We start from the raw sequence: 27,974 nt of genomic DNA on the forward strand, positions 1-27,974 counted from the left end.
GGCAATATATCGAAGATCGCTTAATTGTTAACATACCTACCCCAAGTAAACGATGACGCGAATTATCGTCTCCAACGTAAATCTCTTTTCTTGGACTACAACAAATTGGATTGTAGGCAACAGTTTACTTCCTGGGATTGGTGATGTAGACAAGGCCGACATGATCATAATTCCTCCCGCTTGGACTCACAGCTTGTATGTTAACTCCTGTTAGCAGTGCATTGTGAGCGAATCTTTCAAACATGGTAAGGAGCGTCACATTTCCGGCTGACGTCAGAGGTATTCAGGCCAATCACAACGTACAGATTAGCTGGCCAATCAGGAACACAGTGCTTTTTAAATTGATAAGTTTTGTACAAAATCAGAGCGTATCAGGAATACCTGGAGCTACAAAAATGTACGGTATGTGCAAAATAAAGATTTTTTTAACATTTAACATAAACCACGCAAAGACATTGTATTATACAAAATACACAAAATAACGTTGTTTTTAGCAATGAAATAGGTGCTCTTTAAATTAACATATGCTGGGTTGATTAATCCCAAATATTAGGAACTTTAATTGGGTCTAATATGGACATTTTCAAAGTCAATTTTACCCCGAAAATCAAGTTTGTCTACATTTCACCCAATGGGTTGAAAGAACCCAGCACTTTTTGAAGATGAGATTTTTTACTTGCTTTTTGTCTTGCATATCAAATTCTTATCTTTTCAAATTCTCTTTCTCTGTCATCCTTTATTCCTTACTCCTTTCATAAGATCCTCATATCCTTCTCATTAATTACAGTCTCCCTGCCTTTGTGTCTGGATAGGAAGCGGCATATCTCCATCTAATTAATCACATCACTGTAGCGGTTACGGCCGTCGTCTCGGGCCAGACAGCCGCTGAGGTCAGAGCCAAGAGAGAGCAGTCATAAAACACTCACTGACCACGGTTTCCATTCATCGGAAAACCTTCTCTCTTGCATTTCCCGCTGGTATTAAACCCTTACTTTAATTTTTTACATAAAGAAAACCTGGAAATGAGGATATAAGATACTAGAGGGATGATTTATGGGATTGACTGACAGCTCATTTGTGATTTGATGACGGTCAAACTCGGAGGTTAACCATCAGCAGAGGTGATTTTTTATTTCGTCATGGTCACATCTGTGGAGCAGTGATTCAACAGCATGGCACATTCCTTCAGTGCAAATGAGTCATTTTGTATTTTTAGGACTAAGAAAGGATTTGTGTATGTGTGTGCATGTGTGGGGCGGGGTCTCAATGCGGTACGCTGTCACTCTTCCACTCCACGCCGCTCTGCACGAGGCATTGTGTGTATTCAACCATGCCTTTCTGTTTACACCACTATTGCACGATGGGAAGCAGAGTCAAAGTCATTGATATACAGAAAAGGGTCCTTTTAAAGAGAAAGACCAAAACAGATATGAGATTGTTTAAATGAAAAGACAATGAGTATGTTTGTTCCTCAGCATGAACGATTATTGGTTAATATCCTGAATTTTTTTGCTGAATATATGTGAAGCCAAAATGAAGGACACGCAGCGTAATCACAAAGGAAGAATCTCAATAAATCTGTGCAGTTATTGGCTCAAAACTGCTGACACCCCCCTGCTTTCCTCCAGTGACTCCCCAGACGCTCTGCAGAATATTTTAACCCTTTCAGGCTGCTTTACATTACACCTGTGTTTGGGGAGGGCATGAACCTATCCCCAGCCCCCTAGGACACAGACCTTTGTTCGGGATTTCCAATAGTCTCAAAATCGAGAATTTTAAATTATGATCTTGTTATTTATGTATATCCTTAAAAATGCATTTGCATAGGAAGAAAATATAGATTGTTCATTGTTAGGTTTATGTTAACTACTGCAAAATACCTTATTGTCAGCAGTTATTCTAAAAAGACGCAACTAGTAATAATGAACAGGAAAAATGATGAACAAGTCATTGTAAATGTGTCTATAGCAGAATAATATAGATTGAATTTCAGATTATAGTAGCCTATTTTTCTTTGTATAGACATCTGGTGGGGTTTGATGCTGTGTTGCATTGCAGTGTGTGTGATCAGGAGACCTTGACTGACAAATGTGTGCACGTGTGTTAGATCGGAGGATCTAGCATCAGGAGCACATGTGGCAGAGATGTAGTCATGCTTCTTTGTGTGTACATACTGAAGTCTATAAGCAGAGTCTAGACAAAGAGCTGCCCTCGCGCGCCCTGCGAGTGAATGAGTCTCGCCGCAGTCATAAAATGCGTCTGCCGTCCTGGGCGAATCAGTTGTTGAGGTGGTGGCGGAGAACGAGGGAGAAAAGGAGGTAGAGAGAGGGGTGTTGGGGGAAGGGTTTGAATCTTTCTTTGTTTCATTTTTCATGAAAACCTTGTGGTGTGTAGGCAGCCCCTGTCCTGCGAGGAGATTGCAGGAGTAATTGCTGGTGCAGCTATTTAGGAGGAGGGGGTTCCTTTTGAACACCAGGAGGAGGCAAAATTTGTTTTCAATTGATTCAGATCATTTCAGGGCTTCAACACGTCTCTGAAAGTGCCACGCACCAATTTGACCTCCACACGAAAACCTTTGAAATTGTAATATTTATTATTTTTACATTGTACAGCTTGGTTTATGGTGATATATACAGGATGAAACACTTTTCCAGCTTATGCCAAATTAAACGATTTGCCAGTAAACAAGTTTTTTTTTTTTTTTTTTACTTTGAGTCTTATGAAAGAGATGGGCTGTATACATTTTGGCAATAGAGGTTAGACTTGACACTTTGTTTAAATTTTAACACACTGACATTCTGCAAGACAAATCTCTAGTTTCTTGTAAAATCTTCACTTTACAACAGTGATGTATACACTTTTTATAGTTTGTGTGTGTGTGCATGTGAATTTAGTCATAGTCACAGAGGAGAGAGAGAGAGAGGTGTTGCGTGTCTCAGGGTAAGTGTCGTTTTCTCACTATGAGGTGTGAAGGGGCAGCAATTGTAGGGCTGAGGGGTCAATGTTTTTATTTCTGGATGGAGAATCAAGTGTGGGGATGTGTGCTTGTCTTCATCTGTCAAATGTCAGTCACACCTAGCTTGTGTGTGTCTGTGATGTGTGAATGACATGCAAGTGTGTATGTGTGTGCGTTTCAGCATGCATCTGTGTTATCGAGCCTGCAGGCGTTTCATCTGTAATTGCCTCAGTGCCAAAACATAAACATGCATGTTTGACTCTTGAAGCATTTACATGCTGTTATATATAGGGATGTTGCTGTGTTGTGATTATAGGATTTAAAATGAGTTATAGCAGGAGTTTTTTGTAGCGTTTTTCTGCTTTGCAAATGTAAAGGCGTGTGAGAATTTACTGTAACCCGGGCATATGGTGATGTTTGTAACTCCTTAACATTTATGCATTTGGCAAATGCTTTCATCCGAAGCGAATTAGCCCTGGGTATAGTCTGTTTTTAACGCATACGCGGTGTGCAGTCGTACACGCAGCCTAGCAAAGTTCATTTGACTCATTTACATGCGCTGACATTCGACATATGCGCATTGTGACAATTTGCAATACCTCTTGTGGCCTACATACTCCGGTACGCAGAGTTTAAAACATGGACGCTTCCGTATGCGTAAAAAAATTGACCATATTTCGATCTTTTGTACAGTGTATTCATTCCCATATTTCCTGAGAATCAAACATACAATCTTTGTACTGCTAGCGCAATGCTTTACCAACAGATCTCAGGGCTTCAGACTAACTTTTTTCACTAGGAGCACAGTAGCCCCCAACTGAAATTTTAAGGGGCGCAACCAGAAAATTTAGGGGCACACACCGTAAATCAACATGCTAACCAAATATTCACATTTCTACTAATTTCCACTGTATTACTAATAAATACTTTGATGATAGATGCAGAAAGTACAATGTGCTGTTTCAAATTCAGTGTCACATCACAAAAAAAGGTGAAATTTACTGGTCGCACATGTGCGATTGGATGCAAAAATCAGTGGCACACTCTCAAATTTTGGTGGTAGTCTGAAGCCTTGGATCTACAGGTACATGTATAAAGCCCGGAATACACTGCAGGATTTTTGCCCTCCTATAGACGGTTTCAGCAGTAACAACATAAACATAAAGTGGCTGTCGTGGTCTGCACGTAACTTCCGGTAAACTCCACTAAGAATAAATAACAACAAAGTTCTTTAAACGTAGTTTATTTATATAACAAGCAAAAAAACAACACATAGATTACATAGGAAACCAAAACATTTGTTATTTTCGACGAGGCATTTGTTAAAGAGATCAGTTTAGCAACTTGTCAGACCATTAAAAAAACTGAAACCGGAAGTAAAGTTCGGATCCAGACGTGTATCGCGTCAGCGCACGTGCGTCCGATGAAACCGTCTATAAGATCATTACCTTATTACACTGTGTGACATGGATCGTTTAAACTCGATTCAAGATTGTGAAATAGGCTAATGTGCTACCAAAAATGATGTCAAACATTTTTTTTTTCGTTATAAAAAATTATGGTAATGAATTTTATTTATTTAATTTATAGCTATTTGCAATTGTAATTAATTTTTTATATTTTAATTTTAATTTTTCAGCAATTTTCTGCATTAAGTAAAAGTGTGATTGTGTATACCCTTAATAATTGTGATTGTCAGGCGTATGAACCCTCACCTCCTGAACTTTATTTAAATCTCTTTCCTCTCACCTCATACGGCCCATTACTGTCAAAATGCATGCCACTGAGGTCATTTACATTACTTGTGTAAAATAACCCGTCAGCAGTTGGCTTTTCCTGAAATGACAAAGGTGGCGTTTAAGCAGAGACATTGTGTTGTTGAGGGCGTCGGGGTGAACAGGGACGCGTAATCGCTCTGCATATCTCCTCATTATTCACAGCTCTTTTTCAGCCCGTGGGATCTGTTTATCCCACGGAAATCTTATTTCAGAGTCACACAGTAATAACTGTGTCTATTTTCCTTCGAATCTCTCGTACCAACTTGACCCTCTGATAAATGGATAGGAGATTATGCATCTGACAAATGGATTTACATGTGACATAATTTGGATGGATTTGGTGGCAGGGGCGCAGTAGGCAGATCCGCTCAGCAGGCGGGATTCATTTAGAAGCCGAAGAGGGAAATCTTGTTAGAGACACCGGGAGGGATTGTTTTTCCCTGCCACCGCAATATGACTGTTTCCCAAATCCGAGCAACACAAGAGGCTAATAAGGAGTGTGGGATGTGTTGTGCTTCTCGGTTTTGGAAATACCTGTGGAGATTTGAGTTGGTAACGTGAATCAGACGAATGTCTGCTCAAGGGCTTTTTATGATTCTTCAAACTCTTCAGTCCCACCTGTGTATTTCTTTTTTTATTGCTGTATTAGTGAGAGGACAAGGAAATATATTGGAGAGGGGTGAGATATGGTACAAGCTGGATATGAACCAGTATCTCCCACAAGAGCACCACAACGCAATGTACATGTGCTAACCACTAGGCACCAGCTTAAAAAAAACCTAATTTGGGGATTGCACAGGTAGTGATTTGTTTATATATTTCTTAAAGGGCATCTATTATGCAAAATCTATATTTATAAGATGTTTGGACATAAACGTGTGTCGGGACTCGGCAGTGTATGAATACAAAAACCGTACAATGAAAAAATTCACCCACACTCTGTTTAAACCAAAGGAGTCTCATAGACATGCTGTTTTGATTCTCTTGTTAATGTGATGTCACACTGACAAAGCCGGTGGGGCCACTGACTAACAGTCATGCATTACCATAGTTGCCATCCTCAGTTAGTTGTATGCTGTTCGCTATATCTCAATAGTGATATATTGTTTTAAACTGTATTCACGGGAATAAGATCTATTTCAACTAAAGGCGCTCACTGTCTGTTATGGTAAGTAAGTAGAGATGTTACGATTATCGGTTTAATGGTTAACCTCGATAAAAATGTCCAACCCTTGTCCAGAATCAACCAATTTAAGCAATAACGTGAGACAAACTCATTCATTCAGGTCTGCTCCCCTGTGTTTGTGATGACCGTGGTTCACTGACTGAATTGAAATCAAAGAAATATTCACATTTAGGGAAATCTAGTTGTACGGACACGTTAACTTAAAGGGAAATTCCGCCTTGAAATGATCCTAGGGTTAATAACAAACATGTACCGAGTTCGACCGTTCACTGGAGTTTATTTTCATGCTAGTCTAACGTGACCAGTGTTATTGCTAAACGCAAATTAGCATGTTATGGTAGCCTTCGGGGCATCAGTGCATTAAAAACGAAATCGCTATGTCTATACTACTAACAATGCTCAAAACAACCCCACACCCACACTGCAGCACAACGAGGGTCTCTATATGTAAACCGAAGCATTGAGAACTTTGCAAGTGTACAGGCAGTTTATTAAAAAGAAACACTTACCGTTCGCGTCTGGGTCGCGTGTCCATGCGGGCGCCATCTTGGGAAGGCTGAACTCTCGCGTGAAAGCACAACACCTGTTCCGGGCAACAACGTTTCGCGCGAGAGTTTAGTTTTCCCAAGGTGGCGCCCGCGTGGATGTGTGATCCAGACGTGAACGGTAGGTGTTCCTTTTTGGTAAACTGCCTGTACACTTGCGGGGTTCTCAATGCTTCGGTTTGCATGTGGAGACCCTCCTTGTGCTGCAGTGTAGGTGTGGTGTTGTTTTGAGCATTATTAGTAGTATAGACATAGCGATTTCGTTTTTAATGCACTGATGCCCCGAAGGCTACCATAACATGCTAATTTGCGTTTAGCAATAACACTGGTCACGTTAGACTAGCATGAAAACAAACTCCAGTGAACGGTCGAACTCGGTACACGTTTGTTATTAACCCTAGGATCATTTCAAGGCGGAAATTCCCTTTAATATTTGTTTAGACAGATCCATCTTTTCTATTTATTTTCAATTAAATGATTTGATCTGATGAGCGATTGCTGTGAGCGCAGGTGTCGTGCAGCCTACTCCTGGGTCCTAAAGTACACCCGATTTCTTATACGCACATAGATGACTTGCTGGTTTGTCATGTTTATATAAAAAAATCTGATCTGTTTTTTCTAAACTACATTAACATCACGACCCCAAATGTCCTTATGGATTGTGATGAACTCATACAGAGCTACAAATAACATGCAAAGACATGCTTCAAAAGACTTATAATACAGTATATCACACAAGATGATGGTCTTTTTTGGTGCTTTAATGAGTCTTGACAGCCCATGGTCAACATTGGAACTGTGAATTTTTTTTTAATTCTTTATACAAGTTCCTCAGAAAAATAGCAGGATAAAAGTTATGTAATGCTTAGATAATTATAAAGCACAACATCCCTTATTTATTACAAATGATTTTGTAGTATTTAAACCAGAAAATATAACTTCATAGTTGATTTAGACGACACTGCCCAGGCAGCTGGTTCTCAGGCTCAATGCACATTGTGCAGTATTTCCTTGTTCCTATTTCTGTCTTTTCAAGAAAACAATAGAGACACGGTCACCTGTTTTCCTTGGGGATTAACCAATACTGTTTGTGCCTAGGTGAAACGTAGCCTCTAGCTTTCCTCTCAAATCAATGAGTCCTCCCAGCCGCACTGCAGGTGCTGAAGCTGCATTTAGCTTTGCTCCTATGATTCCCTCCATCTCTGACCTCTCTCAGTGTCTTTACACCATGCTGAATATTCACAGGAAAAGCTGATATAATGAGACTCAAACCTGCCATGAAAAGACTCACATCTGGCCCTGCTGGAAATCACGGTGGCTGGTTTCTGAGTGACTATTAGATGGTCCAAGCTGAAAACCATTTTTTAAAAACCAGCTTGAGCATCTTAGCGTAGGTAAGCTAATGAACAGCTTGCCTCAGCTTGAAACAGCTGATGACTAGCTTGGATCAGAAACCGGTGTAAAAATGCTGGGTTGTTTCAACTCATGGTTGGGTAAATACAGACAAATCTAATGGTTGGGTTTAAATTAACCTATGATTGATTGTGTAAATACAAATTATAAACATTTTCTAGGTTTGTTTAAACCAATGGTTTGGTTTGTTTAATTTAAACCCAACCATTGGTTGAATCAAACTAAAATTGCAAAAAAAAAAAAATTTGTATTACGGAAAATTTCTGTAATTTATTGTGCCCGTTACGTTTTTTTACAGTGTAGCATTTTTAAGTGATTTCCATGTTTTGGGTCACACCGAAAAGTCTTAAAATATTTTCTTCACCACAAGTTTAATATGTGAAATAATAAAATGTTTTACATTTTTGAATCACACTGAAGGGGCTTATTTCACGATAACAACTTGCTGCCTGTACATTATCCCGCTTATTACACGGCTATTTACCTCATAAGTTAGGAGCATTAAATATTCATTTGAAATATTTTATTTGCTTATTTTTAACTAATGCAGACCGCAAGGAAATCCTGTTTACTTTCTGTTTTAAGTCACAAACACACTATTTGGTTTAATCGTTGTAAATATTATGTGATTTATGTTATTAAAACACATATTCATATTTCATTTTGTGTAATATTAAAGGCGGAGTCCACGATGTTTGAAAAACGCGGTGGAAAAGGAGACGGACCGACTACCAAAACACACTTATAGCCAATCAAATCAAATGCCGGGTTGCGTATGTGTGGGGCGGGTCTATCAACAGAAGGTCCAGTTTCTATTGGGGTAGGGGGGTGTTTGTTTAGGTGATTTCAAATATCAACATTGGCTTTCAAACATCATGGACTCCGCCTTTAAACTGTACCTGTCAAAATAATTTGCAGCATTCGGGTTACTGTCAAGCATGCTGCACAAGCCCTGAAAAGTGAAGCCAGAACATCTCGATCGCCCCGCAGTGACTGGTCCTACTATAGGTCATAAACCCCGCCTCCCCCATGTTATTCAATAGGACCATCTAAACAATAAAATTTCACTTCAATTATCTTTTTTCCGAAGCTGGTTTCTGTCATTTACTGTAGTTTTATTTTTTTTACAGTCTATGGTTACTGTATGTTAGTTTTAAGCGCTTGTTATCTGGAAATAACAAACCTGCAAATGTCTCAACTGGCCATTTAGAATCAAGCATTCCAACGAGCTGTGTAATAAATTTGGGTTGTTGTAACCCAAATGCTGAGTTTCAACCCATGGTTGGGTATTAACAACCCAGAATACAGTAGGTTGATTTAATATCCTGTCCAATATTTAACCAACCATGGGCTAAAACAATCCAACATTTTTAAAGCCTGAGAATAAGAAAGAATTTTTGTTCTTTTAAAGGGAAATTAGACGATACTCCAGAGGTCCATAATAGAGAACGATCTGTTAGAATACCATTAACAGATTTTTCGCATCATTGCCATGGGACTAAACACCACGGAGCCAAAAAAGATAACGTGTAGAAAGTCATAAGCCCTCCGCCGATACAGATCTTGAACTGGGAATGTCAGATGTTCTTTTTAAAGCATTTCAAAGCATGTCTGTGGAAAAAAATACTGAAATATACAAATAAATAAATATTAAAAGGATAGTTCACTTAACCCATTCCCCGCCAGCCATTTTTTGAAAAGTTGCCCGCCAGCATTTTTTGTGATTTTCACAAAAGTTTCACAAAATGCCCTCCAGGAAAATTTTCTTCTAAAAATATATAAACATACAAATATATCAAATGAAAGAACACACCCTCGGATTCCAAACAAACAAACAAAACGGGAAAAAACTTTTCATCCTATTTATGGGTATTTTTCTTAAAAAAAATTTTTTTTGCAAAAAGCTGAAATAATTGCATTTTTGTGAAGGAATTTTGTTAGAGATCAGATTCAGAACGATTATCAAAACATACACAGAGTTCAAAATAAGTAAGTAACGGTTTTGCTTCAGTTTTTTTAATAAATTGGGTAAGGTTTTTTATGCAAATGTTTTCTCTTAATTGACGAGATAACGCGTCAATGGCAGGGAAAGAGTTAAAATGAAAATTCTGATTAGAGGCCACATTGACTTCCATGGTATTCTTTTTTCCTTTTTAATGGAAGTCAATGGGTTCAATGATCATTAGGGGTGGCACGGTTCACAAAACCCTCGGTTCGGTTCGTATCACGGTTCTATGGTCACGGTTCTCGGTTCAGTACGGTTCTTGTTGTTATTTTTTTTAACACTCCAGAAATTTATTATCTTATTAATGTATTAATTATCCATAATTTAGGATACAGTATTAAAAAAAGTTATATCATGTAATCATGCACAAACTGAATTTGACTTTAAGCACATTATTGGGAACATCCCGGAAAGCCAGGCGAGATTTTGACACAGCGAGAGGGAAGACATTGATGATTTCTACATGCTTTTCATTTATTTGGCAAAAAAGAGAATGTGTATTGCCATCTACATGAACTTTGTGTGCATTTTTAGCACACAAAGATAACATGCATTTATCAAAATGCCAACTTCAGTGTAGCTTTAAGATTTATCACTGAGAGGCTGCTTAAATACTGCAGAGAGTATGTGGACGAGAGAGAAACATAACTTTTACACATGTAATATTTAAATCCGTCTCTTTTGTCCACTTTTGACCATTTCTGTCCTGATTACTTTAAGGGGCAGTTTATGAAATAAGATTGCGCAACTTTCACACACTAGCAAAATGAAACTATGCGGAAATCAGCCGCTTTCGTTTTATCAACGAAAGGCTAAAAATAGCGCTGAATACGAAAAGACGTAAAACAGTGTTCATTACCTCAGATTAGATAAATGGTCGGAGAGAAGGTTGTCGCGCGTGTGGCTGTATCTATTGTTTTATTTCCGCTGTCATCATAGGTAACATGAAATAAAAAATGTTTCCACACACCAAACTTATACGACGCTGGCGCATCCTCCAACTGCAGGCAGACTTCTTTTTCTCTCCCTCTTGCCATTTCTACATGTAACATGACCGGCAGCACTCACTCTCCACACCAGTCACCTCTTCTTTCGCGCTATTCGCGAAAGGGGAACACGCTATCTGAGGTCACATACAGGGCACGAGGCTACATACATTGGGCATGCCATGAACCGTTGAACCGTACGACACACACGTGCTCCGAACCGAGACAAGCGAACCGAACGGTTCGGATTTTTTTCATGAAACGTGCCACCCCTAATGATCATTATAGTTCACATTCCTCAAAATGTCTTCATTCCTGTTCATTAAAATAAAGAAATATTTACAGGTTTGTAACAACATTATAGAGTGAGTAAATGATGACAGAATTTTCATTTTTGGGTAAACTATACCTTTAATATAAATACATATTTCAAAAAAATACATTTTAAAAGAAAAATGCATTTAAGAAATGCACAGCATTGAATCGTCATCAAATGTCCCAATAATGATGTAGGTTCTGCATCTACAAGCATATATCAATGCTTGTACAAACTATACCAAACCAAAGCCCAACCATGACCTTTTGTATACAGCAGTGTTTGATGAACTGCAAGATAATGTGTGTACTGTATGCCATTTAGATGTCTCAATGTTTGGAAACCTTTTTCATACATTTAAAGATTGATTTGTTTGCTATTGTGATTCTAATCTTTGCTGTTGATGACCTGTGCTACATTAGTGTGTGTGTGTGTGTGTGTGTGTGTGTGTGTGTGTGTGTGTGTGTGTGTGTGTGTGTGTGTGTGTGTGTGTGTGTGTTTGGTATGCAATTTGTAGAGTGTAACATTGTGGGTAGGCACAGCAGGCCTCGATTCTGTAGGTCAGGATTTGAAACCGATCTGCTATTGTTGGCTCAACATTTCTCTGTTACCAAGCGAGGATAAGCCTCCACATCCCACATACTGGTTCCTGTGGACCAATGCTTTTTTGGCAGTGTAATTTAGTTAGAGAACATTAAGAGATCTTGATTTCTTCCTCTCTAGCCCCTAATTCAATCACCTCCCCAAACTGTGTTTGTTCTCTTTCTCTGAGGGCTGCATGCGTGATGAACAGACCTGACTTATTGCTAAGTGGCTTTCATATTTTTTCATAAATCCTCTGTGCTTTTCCTTCGTCATTTGAAAAAAAAATTCACCCCAATATGAAAATTGTGTCATCATTGCTCTTGGCATCATTAACATTGATCATTTGTCATCATTAACCCCATGTCGTTCCAAATCAGTATTATTTTTGTCTTTGCAAAACACAAAAGGAATTTTTAGACATAATATCCAACTGGATCTTTTTCCCATACAAAGAAAGACGATAGTCATATATACCAAGATAGTTAAAGGAACAAGCCCACATTTTGGGTGTTTAGCTTATTCACTGCATCCCCCAGAGTTAGATATGTCCATACATACCTCTCTCATCTCCGTGCGTGCTGTAACTCTGTCTGACGCAGCCCCCGCTAGCTTAGCTTAGCACAAAGACTGGAAATGCATGGCTCCAGCTAGTATACTGCTCCCAATAAGTGACAAAATAACGCGATCATTTTCCTATTTATGTGTTGTGATTTGTATAGTCAAACCGTGTACAAATAACAAGGTGATATGAGACACAGCGATCTTTTAAGAGTATACATACTGAGAACTATATTCTCTGAAGACGAAGCACTGCCGCATGGGCGGAGTGATCTGCTCGCAGCACACGAGAAGCCCCTGGTGAGGAGCAGAGAGTTCGGTCAGAGTTGTGCAAATCACTCCGCCCATGCGGCAGTGCTTCGTCTTCAGAGAATATAGTTCTCAGTATGTATACTGTTAAAAGATCGCTGTGTCTCATATCACCTTGTTGTTTGTGCACGGTTTGGCTGTACAAGTCGCGGCACATGAGTGGGAAAATGATCGCGTTGTTTTGTCGCTTGTTGGGAGCAGTGTACTGGCTGGAGCCGTGCATTTCCGGTCTTTGTGCTAAGCTAAGCTAGCGGGGGCTGCGTCAGACAGAGTTACAGCACGCACGGAGATGAGAGAGGTATGTATGGACTTATCTAACTCTGGGGGATACGGTGAATAAGCTAAATTCCCAAAATGTGGGCGTGTTCCTTTAACATATATCAAGATGCTTTTTTAAATACTTTTTGTCTCTTGTCTTCTCATTCCCCGCCAGCCATTTTTTGAAAAGTTGCCCGTCAGCATTTTTGGTGATTTTCACCAAAGTTTCACAAAATGTCTTCCAGGAAAATCCTATCTATATTTTTTTCTCTGCTTATAAACTCTTAAAAATGGGTATTTGTCTTAAAAAAAAAAATGCAAAAAGCTGAAATAATTGCATTTTTGTGAAGGAATTTGAGATTCATGACGATTATCGAACATACACAGAGTTTACAATTAGTAATTAGTGAATTATCGTGGTATTAAAGATTAACATAAAACCTCATCAGGAATAAGTTTTTATGCAAATGTTTTCTCTTAAAGGAATATTCCATTTTCTTAAAAGAAAAATCCAGATAATTTACTCACCACCATGTCATCCAAAATGTTGATGTCTTTCTTTGTTCAGTCCAGAAGAAATTATGTTTTTGAGGAAAACATTGCAGGATTTTTCTCATTTTAATGGACTATAATAGACACCAACAATTAATACTTAACTCAACACGTAACAGTTTTTTTCAACGGAGTTTCAAAGGACTCTAAACGATCCCAAACGAGGCCTAAGGGTCTTATCTAGCAAAATGATTGTCATTTTTGACAATAAAAATAACAAATATACACTTTAAAACCACAACTTCTCATCTAGATCCGGTCCTGAAAGCGTCAGCGTGACCTCACGCATTATGTCATGACGTCAAGAGGTCACAGAGGACGAATGCGAAACTCCGCCCAAGTGTGTTGAAAGAGGACCGTTCCGACGTTGTTGTATGTGGAATGATACTAATTAATGTCTTTGTGTCAGTTTATTGTTTAAAATGGTCCCCGAATGTGCGTTTCATATATGTAACACGTGACCTCCCTACGTCACTACGCATTTACGTTAGGTCGCGCTGGACCGGACCTAGACGAAAAGTTGTGGTTTAAAAGTGCATATTTTTAATTTTTCTTGTCAAAAATGACAATCCTTTCGCTAGATAAGACACTTATGCCTCGTTTGGGATCGTTTATAGTGCTTTGAAACTCTGTTGAAAAAACTGTTACGTGTTGAGTTAAGTATTAATTGTTGGTGTCTATTAAAGTCCATTAAAATTAGAAAAATCCTGCAATGTTTTCCTCAAAAAACATAATTTCTTCTCGACTGAACAAAGAAAGACATCAACATTTTGGATGACATGGTGGTGAGTAAATTATCTGGATTTTTCTTTTAAGAAAATGGAATATTCCTTTAATTGACGAGATGTCTATGGTGGGGAAAGAGTTAATTGGTGAACATCTTTATTGTAGGTCGCATGTGGCCATATTTCTTGATCATCTTAAAATGAATAATAATAAAGTTTATCCAAAAATCACCAGAGTGTTTTATAAATGTTTGCTGTAGGTAAGTTGTCACTGTCATTCCTGTCCAACGGCACGTGCGATTGCGACAGTCTAAACGTTGCAGCTGCCTCTCCGTCTGTTTCCCCCCTTCTACTTACTTCATCTTTGTCTCTGAGTATTGCCTCTGGTTTGCCGCTTTATTCTGCCTTTTGCTCTAGAGACAGTCATTTATCACAGATAAAGGCATGACTGACTATTATTCAACACACGATCAGATTCACGGCGACAGTTTGGTCAGATAAGCTAACGCCTTGTACCTCCGCTTGTCAGGGAGAGTACAGTATGAAATTTATTATAAAATGTGTTCTAAATATTATCAAGACAAAGGTAAACCATTTGAAGATATAATCTTATATATCTTTTTAAATGTTTATCATTGCCATAACATCTTTGCAGCACAACCAGTCTCTTGCATAGTAAAAAAATCTACTATTAATGTAATATTTTTTAGTTTTTTAAACATTTTTTCCATATTGGAAGGGCAACTTGATCTCTGTATGTATTTTACAAGTTGGCATGCGTATGAATTTGAACGAAGTGAATTGTACAAAGATGCACGATTATTACAAATAAAACGCGCCTAATCCCACCCCCAAACAAAGGGTCACAGGGGTGAAAGCAAAGCCGGCTCGTAAAATACGTATAGATTGCCATGGGATTGTGTTTGGAAGGCTTTTCTGTAAAAAAAAGCAATTTTTATTTGAGTCCGCAAATGTATAGTCTTTGATCTTTAGGCATCTCTTATTTTTAAAATAGTCACAGAGTTTTCAATCATACGTAGTAACTGGAGAGCAGAAAGCGTATAGAAAAACTGGTTTTCCGAAAACTCAACAATTTTATCTTAATGGGATAGTTTATCTTATACCTCTTCCAGACTGGGTTCAATCTGTGCTGAAGATTAAGGTAAACACTAAGATAGCTCTGCTGTACCTATTTGGGTGACTCCTCCAGAACTAAATAACCATTCACATAAATAAATAACTCCAGAGTGGGATGTGATGCATTGGGAATAGATTTGAACGGCAAGCTTATTTCCAGTAGACAGTGCTGGCCGAGGACACTTTAGTGAGCATACTAAGGGTGCAGAGCTGCCCAATCTGCTGTCAATTACATGCTGCTTTCCCAGGTACCATGACAAATTCTGATCTCTGAAAAAAACAGAAAGGAAAAATAACATTCAATGTCACATTTATGTCTACTTATAGATAAGTTTTTTACTTTTCCGTCTGTAAAATGTCTTGCAAAAAGAAAAGTAAACAGTATGCAGGAGGGTAATGATTGGGTCAGATCTTTTTAAGGATTTAAGGCAGGTTTCCCATCACTCAAGTTCACCTTTAAGCACACACCAAGAAATGAGGAAGGAGAGTCTGTGAGATGGGGTTGTCATGGTAACGAGACTAGACCTATAGTTTCCCAAGAATTATTTTCATAATGACTGTGTTACTAGGTAATCTCATTGTTTGGTATTCTCCTCGACATCCTCACTGTTACAAAGGATAATACTTAGATCGGAGAATGTTTCTTCTGAAGATGAAACACAGAAATAAAGCCTTTATCATTTTAACCGCAGTGTCTGCCAAAATACCATAGTTACTGCAGTAATTTTTACTACATTATAAACAGAAGATCTTAAAGTCCCCCTGTAGTCGATCATTTTTACACTTAAAACTCATCTTTGAGAATCATAATAGCATGTTAAAAGTTTTTTTTACAGTATATAACCATACACTTTTGCATCATTTAGTAAACACAGTTCTTTGAAAATACGAATTAGTCACACCTCCACTCAATCCCACAGCCCGGACCATAGATATAGGTGTATCTATGTGTCATGGGCTTGCCAGATATTTTGCACTAGACTCAGGTTTGAGTGTATCTGGCAAGACCATGACAGTACTATGTTCTGTGTGGGAGCATGTGGAGGCATATAGTGTGTGGCTTCCACATGTTCCCAGTGTCTTGTGGCTGTCATGGTCTTGCCTGACCCTGGTTATTATCCAGGTGGGATGTTAGAGGGCAAGGCCATGGCAGCATTGTGTTTATGTGGGAACACGTGTGTTTTCACATCATGTATGTGTGACACGTGTTCCCAGTGTCTTGTCACTTTCACCCTACTCCCTTATGTACTCGTGTCTTACGTGATTAATTATGTTCACCTGTTCCTCATTGGTGTGCTGTCTATATAATGCCCTTGTGTTCTCTGTGTGGTGTGCGTGCGTTGTTGTATATTCAGTGTTTATGTACTCAGTTATCTGTTACCTGTTATTCTCATGTTCTAATTTGTGTTCCATCACAGAGTTATTATTTCATGTTCTGTTTTACCCCCACGTGGGTTTGTTTTGTTCGGTTTTATTAAAATATAGTTATATTTTCATACATTCCTCTGCGTTTGGGTTCATCCTTTTGTTTCCACTTTCCGGTATTAACCGACCGTGACACTATGGTCCACCATAGATATATATGTAAATAGATGCTACATTCTGCAGTTTCAGACACATAGCTTCTATGTCCAGTTTCACACAATGTATATATTAACTGCACGTTTGCACTGGGCATGCACCGAATGTTCGGCCACTGAAATTATTTTGCCGAAAATAGCAAAAAACTAATTTTCCCCGAAAAAGCCGAATTAATTTTACAGAACAATAATGCCTTTGATGACGCGATCAAATAGCAACCAGCGCAGAGTGAGAGACGTGCAAATGCTGCAAACGTGTTGGTGAAAGCATTTTATTGTGTCCGTAACAAGTTATAACAAGTCAGATAGTTCAGATCTGATCAAAGAAGTGACCAGGTGTAAAAAGGCCCTATAATGACTGCTGGAATGTTAAATAATTGTTAAATAATGTGAAATAAATGTAGTAAAAATGTAACTTGTGCAATGGTGAGAAAATTGGCCAAATAATTAGGAAAATAAAAAAAATTGTTTGGTATTCGGCCTTCGGCTGAGTTTTTTCGTTTTATTCGGCTTCGGCCAAGAAGTTCTTTTTGAAATTAGGATTCTTTTGAAGCCTTGCAAGATGCTTTTTCTGCTGTTCTTCTATTTTTAGAAGATTTACCATTTGGTGTAGAGCATGTGATTATTATTGGTTGATAAAAAAGATTTTATTCCTGACATATGTTTAATAAGTACTTCCTTACATATATACATATATATTTTATTTATTTATTTCAAGAAAAAGTCACTAGTCAGAGAAGCGGTAGAATGAAGTGAGATCTTGTTATTGTTATGGTAAAAATATATAATGTAAATTACAGAATGTTGTGAGTTTACTACAGTCAATGATTGTTCTTAAAGGAGCATTGCGTATGTTCTGAAATTTCTAACCGTTACTGACACCAGTGGCTGTTATAGAAACTGCAGCCAGTCTCATGCTCGTTCTCGGTGGGCACACTCGTATGAGCACAACCACAACAATCAGAGTTGCCGTAGCAACCACAGACAACTCACTGAGATTCACCAGCATGTTTACAGATGTAAGAAAAGTTACAGTACTGTAAGGTTATTGTTTGACAGACAATATTTTAGTAAAATGTTGCAGTATATTTTCAACTGAAGTCTACTTCTAAAAGTTTTGTAACACTACACTGTAAAACACACTCCCGACAATCACAATCTTAATGCACGCATGCTCTGAATAAAGATAATTCATATAAGACAGTAACTTTTGAAACAGTCCTGTGGCTGGCTAAGTTACATAGCATCCACATTTGGCTAGCATGCTATTGTTAGCATTACACCACATAACAATAAAATAATATGTTACAAATGGCCTGTAACTGTCTTACCTTTGCAGTAAAAAGAAAGCCAACTCAGGGCCTGTTTTCATACCCAGCGCTGACTGGAGCTTCCTCCAAGAATCAAAAGCCAATCCGATGTTTACTCTTGTCTTTGCCCCGATGCCGGTAACGCTCTATTTTGACCGCACTAGATAAGGATTTTTTAAACTTACGAGGAGTTTCCGTGAGTCTCTGGATTGTGCTGGAAGTTGCTCGCTTCTTTCCGTCTACAGAGTCCATTTGAAACATGCTAGAAATTGCCGCTGTTTACTAATGGCTGGAACGCCCAAGTAGATGAGCACGCGCATGACGTCACGTTTTGAATTTCGCGCCAATTCGGACCCGACTCCTCCACACACAAAAGAGCGTAAAGGCTGATAGAGACAACCGTGGAGGACAATCAAGTTGTCATTCTTTCTATTACATTATGGTTGGCTCATAAATATACAAATGAAAACTCTATCTTAAAGATTTTTTAATTAATAAGCTACATAATGCCCCTTTAAATATAACACAAAGTTAAAACCCTAAAAGTTCTTCACCTTGGTAAAATCACTGTACCAGGGCTGCATGTAGACTTCAGCCTTTTGTCCATATTGTCCATATCATACTTTTAACTTTTGTAGCTTTAGTGTAGTTAAAGATGATTTCATCTGTAGTTTGTCAATGCACGTGGTTTTTATAAAAGTTTCTATGTATTTAACACTAATAAAACATAATAGTAACATAATTATATTATGTTGGCTACACTGTTTGCTTTAGCAGCATGCACACAATGTGATATTGTAGATTTTTACACCCGACGGTGAAAAAGCCCCAGATGTTTGAAATTTGATAGAAGCCTTTATTATAATAATTTTTCTGGTAACACAGCACAGTTACACAGTTACACATGTTATTTGTTCTAGTGATTTCTCCTTTGTGCACTTATATTGTACAAACTAAAGCCTAAACAATGATTACAACATACCAGTTACTCCATATGTTACTCACACTGGTGCACAACATCAAACACACATAACTAAATACACAAAACTAAACACACATTTACTTAAAAGTTTCATTTATTGGAATGTATAATGTAAAACCAAATGTTATTCACATATCTCAAACATAAAACTATTTAACAGAAGTTTTACTATGAATGATATAGCCCTCTAAAAGTATATGTTTGACTCAAATCACTTAAACTTTGACCTGCTCAGAGAGTCTCTCTAAAATGACCTAAAGGTCCTGGTGTTTATGCGTAAAATTTCTTGGGTGCTTACCATTTACTGAATATTTTTATTGTTTTCTCTCACAAATCCAGTTTCGATTACTATTACATGACTGATCATTCCATTCTGATGAAGCAGACTCAGCACAGTTCTCTCCTCTATCTCCATTGGGTTCTTTAGATGCCCAGAAGCTGAAACAACAGATAATCATTAAATCTTCAGTGTTGACTGTGAGAATCATTTATTGGATAATAATCAGTTAAATTTAATGATTTCTCACCTAGTGTTCAGTGTGCTGTTATCAACCCATTTCCATCTGCGCTCCTCATCAACGTCAGACAGACCAATCCAGAATCTTGTCGTACCAGATATCTTCTCAATAAAATCCTTAGAAGATAACGTACCATATTCACATTATAACAGACAACTGACCCCCTATCACCTGTAGCAGATACAAAACCTCTTTCACTCACTTGTTCCTCTTTGTTGTTAATGATGATCAGATCTGCTCCTCTATCTCTACAGTAACTTCTGCTCTCACTCCAGCTCTTCTGCTCAGATGAAATGAAATACAAACTAGACTGATATTCCATCCATCCATCTGTAAACACAAACAATTCTATTAGCCTGTCAATCCAACTCACATACAATTATGCTGTTTATGATGAGTTTTATACATTTTTGTATAGTAATTTTTTTTATATATAGTTAAAGTGTTTTTAAGAGTACCTGCTTTTAGAATTTTCATCAGTACATTTATATACTGAGTTAACTGGTTCCTTTGCTGGTCTCTCTCTTTAGTGAGGTTTTTGATGAGGACACACAGCACTATGACTGCAGTCAGTAGAAGAACACACAGAAGCACCAAACACACTGTATCTGATCTGTATCTTCTCATCTTCACACACTCACTTCCTGAAGATGACAGATATACAAATCTTCTTTAAATACAGTTGTGCTTTTTAAATAGACTTTGTTCAACTGTATTATTTAAAAATTGGACAATGTTTAGACATCATTATTAAAGGGTCTATAAACTTACAGCTGCAGTACTGAATGTACTTTGTCGTAATAAATTGAGTCTCTGTACCTGTGTGTTGAGATGTTTGTTTTCTCTTGGTGTCTGAGTTTTCTATTCCGGACATCATACAGACATCATAAGTGTTTAATTCTTCCATTTTTAATTTTTCATAGACGTTCATCTCCTCCTTACCATCTTCTTTGTCTATTACCTGCATCTCAGGAATGTTTAGATTGCCAATTTTCTTGTCAGTGTGTTGGATTTTATATCACTGAAAGTTTTTCTTGAGTGGTTTACGTTAAGATGTCCTACACTGCTGTGAATAGTTCGGCCTTTGAGCTTTTACTTATAGATGATACTTTAACACTGTGGTAAAGAGCATGTGGTATCCGCTGGCCTTAACGTTTAGTCATTTTTCTTGAAAAAGTAAACCAGTCAAAATGAGATGACAGCTTGTTAATGTAATAAAATTAACATTATGTGAGCTATTTCTATGCAATATAACTTTGTTTATACTGCATAATGAAAAGTTTTTAAAAATATTTCTAAAGAATTGTTATTATTATTATTTCTTTAACAGTATAGCTTTTAAGGTAGCTTTTTTGGTTGTAGTGTTAATGATGTGTGGAGGTTTTGACTGGAATTATAGTTTTCTTTTAGTTGACAGCATTGCTCGGTTCTTTTTGTGCTTGTATTTCATTTTAACAAACTGAATGAGCAGCATAAAAAAAACATCTGAGGTCAATGTGTGACATCTAAGATCGTGTGACATCTAAAGCGTATAAAATGATGTGCATTTTACATGCAATTTACATTTACATTTTGTCATTTAGCAGACGCTTTTGTCCAAAGCGACTTACAAGTGAGGTAAACAATAGAAGCAATTATAGCAACACAAGAACAGCAATACAAGTGCACTGGAAATAGTCTAATCAAGTCCAACACAATATACATAGCCAAGGGTTGGTTAGTAATTTTTTTTAAGAAATGTAGAGATAAAGAGAAAGGTAAATAGAGAAAGATAGTAAGTCCGTTATTAGGAAGTGAGGTAATGGCGGAAGAGATGGGTTTTTAGCCGAGCCTTAAAGACAGCTACAGTGTCAGCAGATCGTGTCACGACAGACATGCCTGTGTTAAGATCTGTGGTGTTTCTGGCCCCTGCGGGTGGCAGACTCTGAGGCCCTTTTTACTTCTGGCATTAAAGGAATAGTCTACTCATTTTCAATATTAAACTATGTTATTACCTTAACTAAGAATTGTTGATACATCCCTCTATCATGTGTGTGCGTGCACATAAGCGCTGGAGCGCGCTGTGACGCTTCGATAGCATTTAGCTTAGCCCCATTCATTCAATGGTACCATTTAGAGATAAAGTTAGAAGTGACCAAACACATCAACGTTTTTCCTATTTAAGACGAGTAGTTATACGAGCAAGTTTGGTGGTACAAAATAAAACGTAGCGCTTTTCTAAGCGTATTTAAAAGAGGAGCTACATTTTATGTAAGGGATAATGTAGAGGCAGCCGGTAGTTATTGGGAAATAAGCCCCGACAGTGTGATCAGGACCCGACGCGAAGCGGAGGGTCTTGTATCACACTGAAGGGGCTTATTTCCCAATAACTACCGGCTGCCTCTACATTATCCCGCTTATTACACGGCTACTTGCCACATAAGAAAAAAAACTGGACATGAATATGAATTTGAAACGTTTTATTGGCATATTTGTTTTAAATTAACATTTTTATCCTTCCGCGAAACTTTGCACAGATGCATAAAATGATCGTAATACCTTATTAAGATCCTCTGCTTCATACTTGTCTGTCTCCATTTTTTCTCTTTTAGCCAGTCTTTGAGAAGTTTTAATGCCCATTCTGTTTTTTTTGTGTGATGGCTTCGTAGCTGTCAAGTTCAGTCTCAGTAAGCTGTCTGTGTCTTGTCGTGGTTGTCGAGTGTTTGTCACAAGATGGCGCCAAACAAACAGTAATCTTTATTGATCTTTATTGGCGCGGAGCGATTTTACTCGTGCAAGTAGTACAGGCTATGCGTTATTATTTTGGAGCGGTTATTATTTGAAAAGAACGAACCTGCAAATGTCTCAACTGACCAATCAGAATCAAGCATTCCAGAGAGCCGTGTAATAAGGTGTAATAGCACTTTTGGGAGTACTTCGACTCGGCGCAGTAACACCCTCCCTCTCCCATTATGAGAGTGAGAAGGGGAGCGGACTTTTCAGGCGAGTCGAAGTACTCCCAAAAGTGCTATTACGCCATACAATATAGTTCCTCTTTTAAATCCGCTTAGAAAAGCGCTACGTTTTATTTTGTACCACCAAATTTGCTCGTATAACTACTCGTCTTAAATAGAAAAAACGTTGATGTGTTTGGTCACTTCTAACTTTATCTCTAAATGGTACCATTGAGTGAGATACAGAAGAGATTTTTTAGGCACGATGCTAATGGAGGAATACGATTCTATGGATTGTGCTAAGCTAAAAGTGGTACCGCCACACCAAATGGTAGGAATCAGATGTTTAACTTTAGGGGAGCTGGTAAATGAGCATATTTTCAAAAAAAAAGTGTCCCTTCAAGAGCACATTTACATCTGGTATTAAGGTCAATTTTAGTCGACCGGATCACAGATGATAAGACACATTCCTGTTCACACCTGGTGTTTAAATCTATCTCTTTTGTCCACTTTCGTCTTCTGTCCTGTTGACTTTGAGGGGATGGTCAAAGCACGTATTGTTTTCATCGCCCATGTTAACAATTTAGCAGGAGCGGCGCTGAAGCAGCAGCTAGTAAGGCCGTCCCAATTCGAAGGAGGCTTAAAATGAAGCCTCAAAATGCGTCCTTATTTCTCCGTGCTGTTAAGGATAGAACGAATGGATCCTCCACAACCAAGGCTATCCCAAGATTCATTGCATGCCTGTAACGGCTGAATATAACGGCTGGATATTTTAAAATAAAAAATGAAAACCTTTATTTAAGTGTGTATTTAGCAGAAACAAGTTTCTTGTCAGTTTTAGTATTATAAGTTATGTTTTGTATTAATATTATTCTGTTTATGTCGCGTATATTTCTAAGGTTGATTTATTTCATATAAAATTATATATATAAAAAAATTAAATAATATCCCATATACAGGAAAGGATGCATATGTGTATCCTTTGCGGTCTTCGCAGTCTTAAATCACCCCCAATCTTATGCGTGCAGTGCCAAAAGCACACCTTTTCACTGACATAATGACGTGCACTTGCTAGCCTGTTCCATTAACGTGTTCTCTGAATGCTAAAGAGGAGCCTCGCCTTGCCTAAAGGATGTGACTTGGAAGGACCAGTTCTGCCAAGGAAGCATCCTTGACATTGAGAAACACCTAATATCACATGCATCCGCCTGAAGTTCACAGTTGTGTTGGATTGAACGCAACTTGATGGCAGAGAAAACATTCACTAACAAACTTCCAAGTTCTCGTTTAACAACCAGAGCTAGGAGAACAACCAAGGAAAAGAAAACAACCAAGGAAACAAAGATAGAAAGTGACCGTGCCCGTAATAAAATTAGGATCAATATCGGACCGGCATTTGAAAGGTGGAGAGATCTATGAGATTTTAAAGGTTTCAAGCAACCATTGATTGTATTTCTGAGTGTTATCTAAGTACGCTTGCACACACACTGACGAGGACGAGCTCGATGAGAGGTTGCTCGGTGGTAGTGTGGGAGGGGCATGAAAATTGTAAACATTCGAAATCCTCTCAATCCTCCAGAGTTGCCGACTGTAGCTTTAATGAAATAAACTCACACAACTTTCGCTCGTCAAATAAAACAGAAAAGAAAGAGGCAAAGAGTGCCGTGCCGCTTTAGTTTTATCATGACAGCTTAAAGGCCACGCTGAACACTGTGGTTTCACACTAGAAATGCTCAGTACATTACACATTAGAACTATAGGCTGGGAGTAGGCAGTCTTTTGTGGTTGCTCGATTTGACCACATATACCACAAAGCAATCCGGTAAAATACGTTTTCAGCTACCTCTGAATGTGGTTGAAAGTGGACGAGCTAAAAAAACATTTCACACCCGTTTACACCGTAAGTGTTTACTTTTACTAGCCTGGCTCCGCCCTCCTACATGCTTATCAGAAATCTGACTCACTGGAATCATTTATTGCTCATGAATAAGACATTGGACATCACTACTCCTCTCAGGCACCAGAGAGGTGAAATAATCTCATTTTAAGGTTGGAAATAATGGGCTTAGATGTTGGAGATATCCAAAACTGGTGGAGTGCCTTCAGGAGGAACAGGGTTGGGAAACACTGCCTTTAAAACCATGCTGAGAATTTTGGGACGAAAAGGGTTTGTAATCATGCTGTGCCAAACCAGACTCACGTGAAAATATGTACTGTACCATTCCTTTCATTTCTTAGAACAGTTTGGGCTGATGGTGAAAAAGCGCTATTGCCTTTAAACAGATAGCTGCACCAGTTTGGGGTGCAGCTATCTGTTTATCTGACTAATGGCAGATAAAGGAATGTTTGAAACTTGTTTAAAAATCTTTATTATCATTATTTTTTAGGTTACATATGTTATTCACAACATTAAACACTAACTAAATACACAAAAAACTAAAAGCACATTTACTTAAAAGCTTCATTAATTAGAATGTATCATGTACAATCAAAAGGTTAAAGGGATACTTCACCGATTTAGCATTCAGCTTTGTATCTGTAGAAACCCGGCAGTATTACTGAATGACCATGTTTCCCTCCATCATTTCCCCCTGAGAGGAGAGATATCTGCATTTTGGTTCTGTAAAAAAGTCCTCCGATGATGCAAAAATCGTCATATTACATCATCGGAGGACTTTTTTGCAGAACCAAAATGCAGATATCTCTCCTCTCAGGGGGAAATGAGGGAGGGAAACATGGTCATTCAGTAATACTGCCGGGTTTCTACAGATACAAAGCTGAATGCTAAATCGGTGAAGTATCCCTTTAATTACATACAGTTACTTGAAAATCAAGGGATGGTTTCGTAGACAGGACTTATCTTTGTTAAAGACTAAAAAGCGTGTTTAAGAAGTTTTACAATGATATAGAGATATTTCTCTCACAAATAAATTTTTGAGCACTATAACATGGCACCATATAATTCCACCCTAAAGAATAAGACAAAGCACAGTAGTCATTAGTTTGGTAATTGGGTTCTTCAGACTCCCAGGACCTGAAACAACAGATCATCATTAAATCAGTGTTGTTTTATTGGATAATAATCAGTTAAATTTAGTGAATTCTCACATGGTAGAGTTCAGTGGGCTGTTAGTAACCAATCTGTTCTTCTTATAACTGTCAGGCAAACCAATCCAGTGTCCGCCCTCACCATAATTCTTCGTAATAAAATCCTGAGAAGATGAAATAATACATTTGCATTATAACAGACAACTGCCCCCCATCACCTGCAGCAGATACAAAACTTCTTTTACTCACTTGTTCATCATAGTTGTTAATGATGATCAGATCTGCTCTTTTCTCTCTACAGTATCTTCTGCTCTCAGTCCAGTTCTTTCTCTCAGATGAAATGAAGTACAAACTGGACTGATAGTAAATCCATCCATCTGAAAACACAAACAATTATATTAGCCCACAATGAATGATGCAGTCTATTATGGTTTTCATAAATTGTTGTACAGTATATATTTTTTTAAGAGTACCTGCTTTTAGAATCTCCATCGTTGTATTTATCAGTTGGGTTAACTGCTCTCTTTGATTATTAAGGTTGTTGTTGTTGGTTAATAATATATCAATTTTTGTTATCAAGTTTGCAGACTTTGAAAGTAACTGGTCTCTCTCTTTTGTGATGCTGGTATATTTGGTTTGTAGCTGGTCTCTCTCTTCTGTGATGCTGGTATATTTGGTTTGTAGCTGGTCCCTCTCTTCAGTGAGGATTGTGGTCTTGATGTTAAACTGTTGATTGTTTGTACTGATGAGGACACACAACACTATGACTGCAGTCAGTAGAAGAACACACAGCATCACCAAACACACTGTAACTGATCTGTATCTTCTGTTCATCACACCCTCACTTCCTGAAGATGACAAATATGCAGATTAATCTTTTTTTAGATATAGTTGTTCTTAAATTTTTACAAACCTTTAAAAAAATTTCACAACATTTCTGTTTGATTAAGGTCAAGCCTCATATTTGTGACCGGTGCTGTCTAAGATAGTCGAAATGCGCACAGTTTAATTTTGAGCTACAGGCAAAAGTAAAAATGTCGATGTTGGTAGAAACTCAGGTTTTCATATAAAAAAGTAGCCTACATTGTACCCTCATCTAGCTATCATAATCCTTAGTCATTAAAATGATCATCTAAAATTATCTTTATTTAAACGTTTTCCTGGAGGTCTACCATCCTAAATAGCTGCAGGACTTGCTTGATGTTAAAAGAGTTATTAAGCGAAATAAAGTTCGGGACTTGATTGATGTTAAATCTGTCTGTCTCAATGTTAATAGAACAATAAAAGAAAGAAAAAAGTATATTTTATGATTTTGAGTTTTCAAAAAGGACTTCACGCAGGTGTAGCTCTGTCATTTGTAAGTCTGATTCCAACAAATCATGCATCCTTTTGAGGTTTTTTAAGAATGCCAAAATATAACTCATTTTTAAACATTTATTCTGACTCAATTTTCCGCAAGGGTCATATTTGGTCTTTTCAAACAATATTTATTCTTATTTGTACAAATCTGACAATGTTTAGACAACATTTCTAAAGGGTCTACAAACGTGTGTGTGTGTGTCATAATAAATTAAGTCTCTGTACCTGTGTGTTGAGATGTTTGTTTTTTCTTGGTGTCAAAGTTTTCTGTTCCAGACATCATACATTCTTCATAAGTGTTCATATCTTCTGTGTTGGCATAGACATTCATCTCCTCCTCACCATATTCTGTGTCTATTACCTGCATCTCAGGAATCTTCATATTGCCAATTTTTTTTCAGTCTGTTGAAGTTGGAATATCACTAAAAGTTGTTCTTGAGTGGTTTATGTAAAGATTGGCACTGTTGTAAAGAGTTCTGCTTTTGAGTTTATACTTATAGATGATACTTTACCACTGTGGTCAAGAGCATGTGGTATCCGTTTTCTTCATTAATAATTTCTTCCTTAAATAGTCATTTTTCTTGAATGAAACGTCAGAGAAGCTGTAGAATGAGATCACAGCTTTTTAATGTATATAAAATAAACATGATGTGAGCTCAGCTGATTTAGTATGTTCCATAATGCAATGTAATTTCTTTTATACTGCATAATGAAAATATTTTGTAAAAATTCTAAAGGATTTTTAATGTATTTTTTTAACAAAGTATACATTTTAAGGTAGCTTTTTTGGTTGTAGTGTGAATGACGTGTGGAGTTTGAGTCACTGACATAGCGTTTATTTTAGGAGATTTTTTTAACACTGGCATTATAGTTCTCTTTTTTTGGATGCAATGCTCTGCTCAATTAAAGTGATAGTCCATTGTTTATGGTTTAAA

At 37.7% G+C, this 27,974-nt stretch overlaps 2 protein-coding genes across 3 annotated transcripts in view; one reads left to right on the top strand and one right to left on the bottom strand.

Moving 5' to 3' along the window:
• The window catches only part of mtus2a (microtubule associated tumor suppressor candidate 2a), a 92,306-nt gene that overhangs the window by 4,958 nt on the left and 59,374 nt on the right, over positions 1-27,974 (top strand). The window lies entirely within an intron of this gene.
• LOC129446291 (CD209 antigen-like protein C) lies at positions 19,496-20,666 on the bottom strand. The gene is made up of 5 exons (XM_073873704.1): positions 20,519-20,666; positions 20,158-20,343; positions 19,902-20,029; positions 19,709-19,815; positions 19,496-19,619 (listed from the first exon to the last, which is right to left on the bottom strand). The coding sequence occupies exons 1-5, from the start codon at positions 20,664-20,666 to the stop codon at positions 19,496-19,498; spliced, it is 693 nt and encodes a 230-aa protein (XP_073729805.1).

Source organism: Misgurnus anguillicaudatus, chromosome 12, assembly GCF_027580225.2.
Source record: "Misgurnus anguillicaudatus chromosome 12, ASM2758022v2, whole genome shotgun sequence".
NCBI classification, from domain to species: domain Eukaryota; kingdom Metazoa; phylum Chordata; class Actinopteri; order Cypriniformes; family Cobitidae; genus Misgurnus; species Misgurnus anguillicaudatus.

What these genes read in the sequence shown, in the direction of transcription:
- LOC129446291 (XM_073873704.1), bottom strand. Translation starts at nt 20,666, where the DNA reads ATGCAGGTAATAGACAAAGAAGATGGTAAGGAGGAGATGAACGTCTAT. An exon ending in ACAAACATCTCAACACACAG is followed by an intron (nt 20,344 to 20,518) that starts GTACAGAGACTC and finishes TGTCATCTTCAG; the next exon opens with GAAGTGAGTGTGTGAAGATG. An exon ending in TTAACAACAAAGAGGAACAA is followed by an intron (nt 19,816 to 19,901) that starts GTGAGTGAAAGA and finishes TTATCTTCTAAG; the next exon opens with GATTTTATTGAGAAGATATC.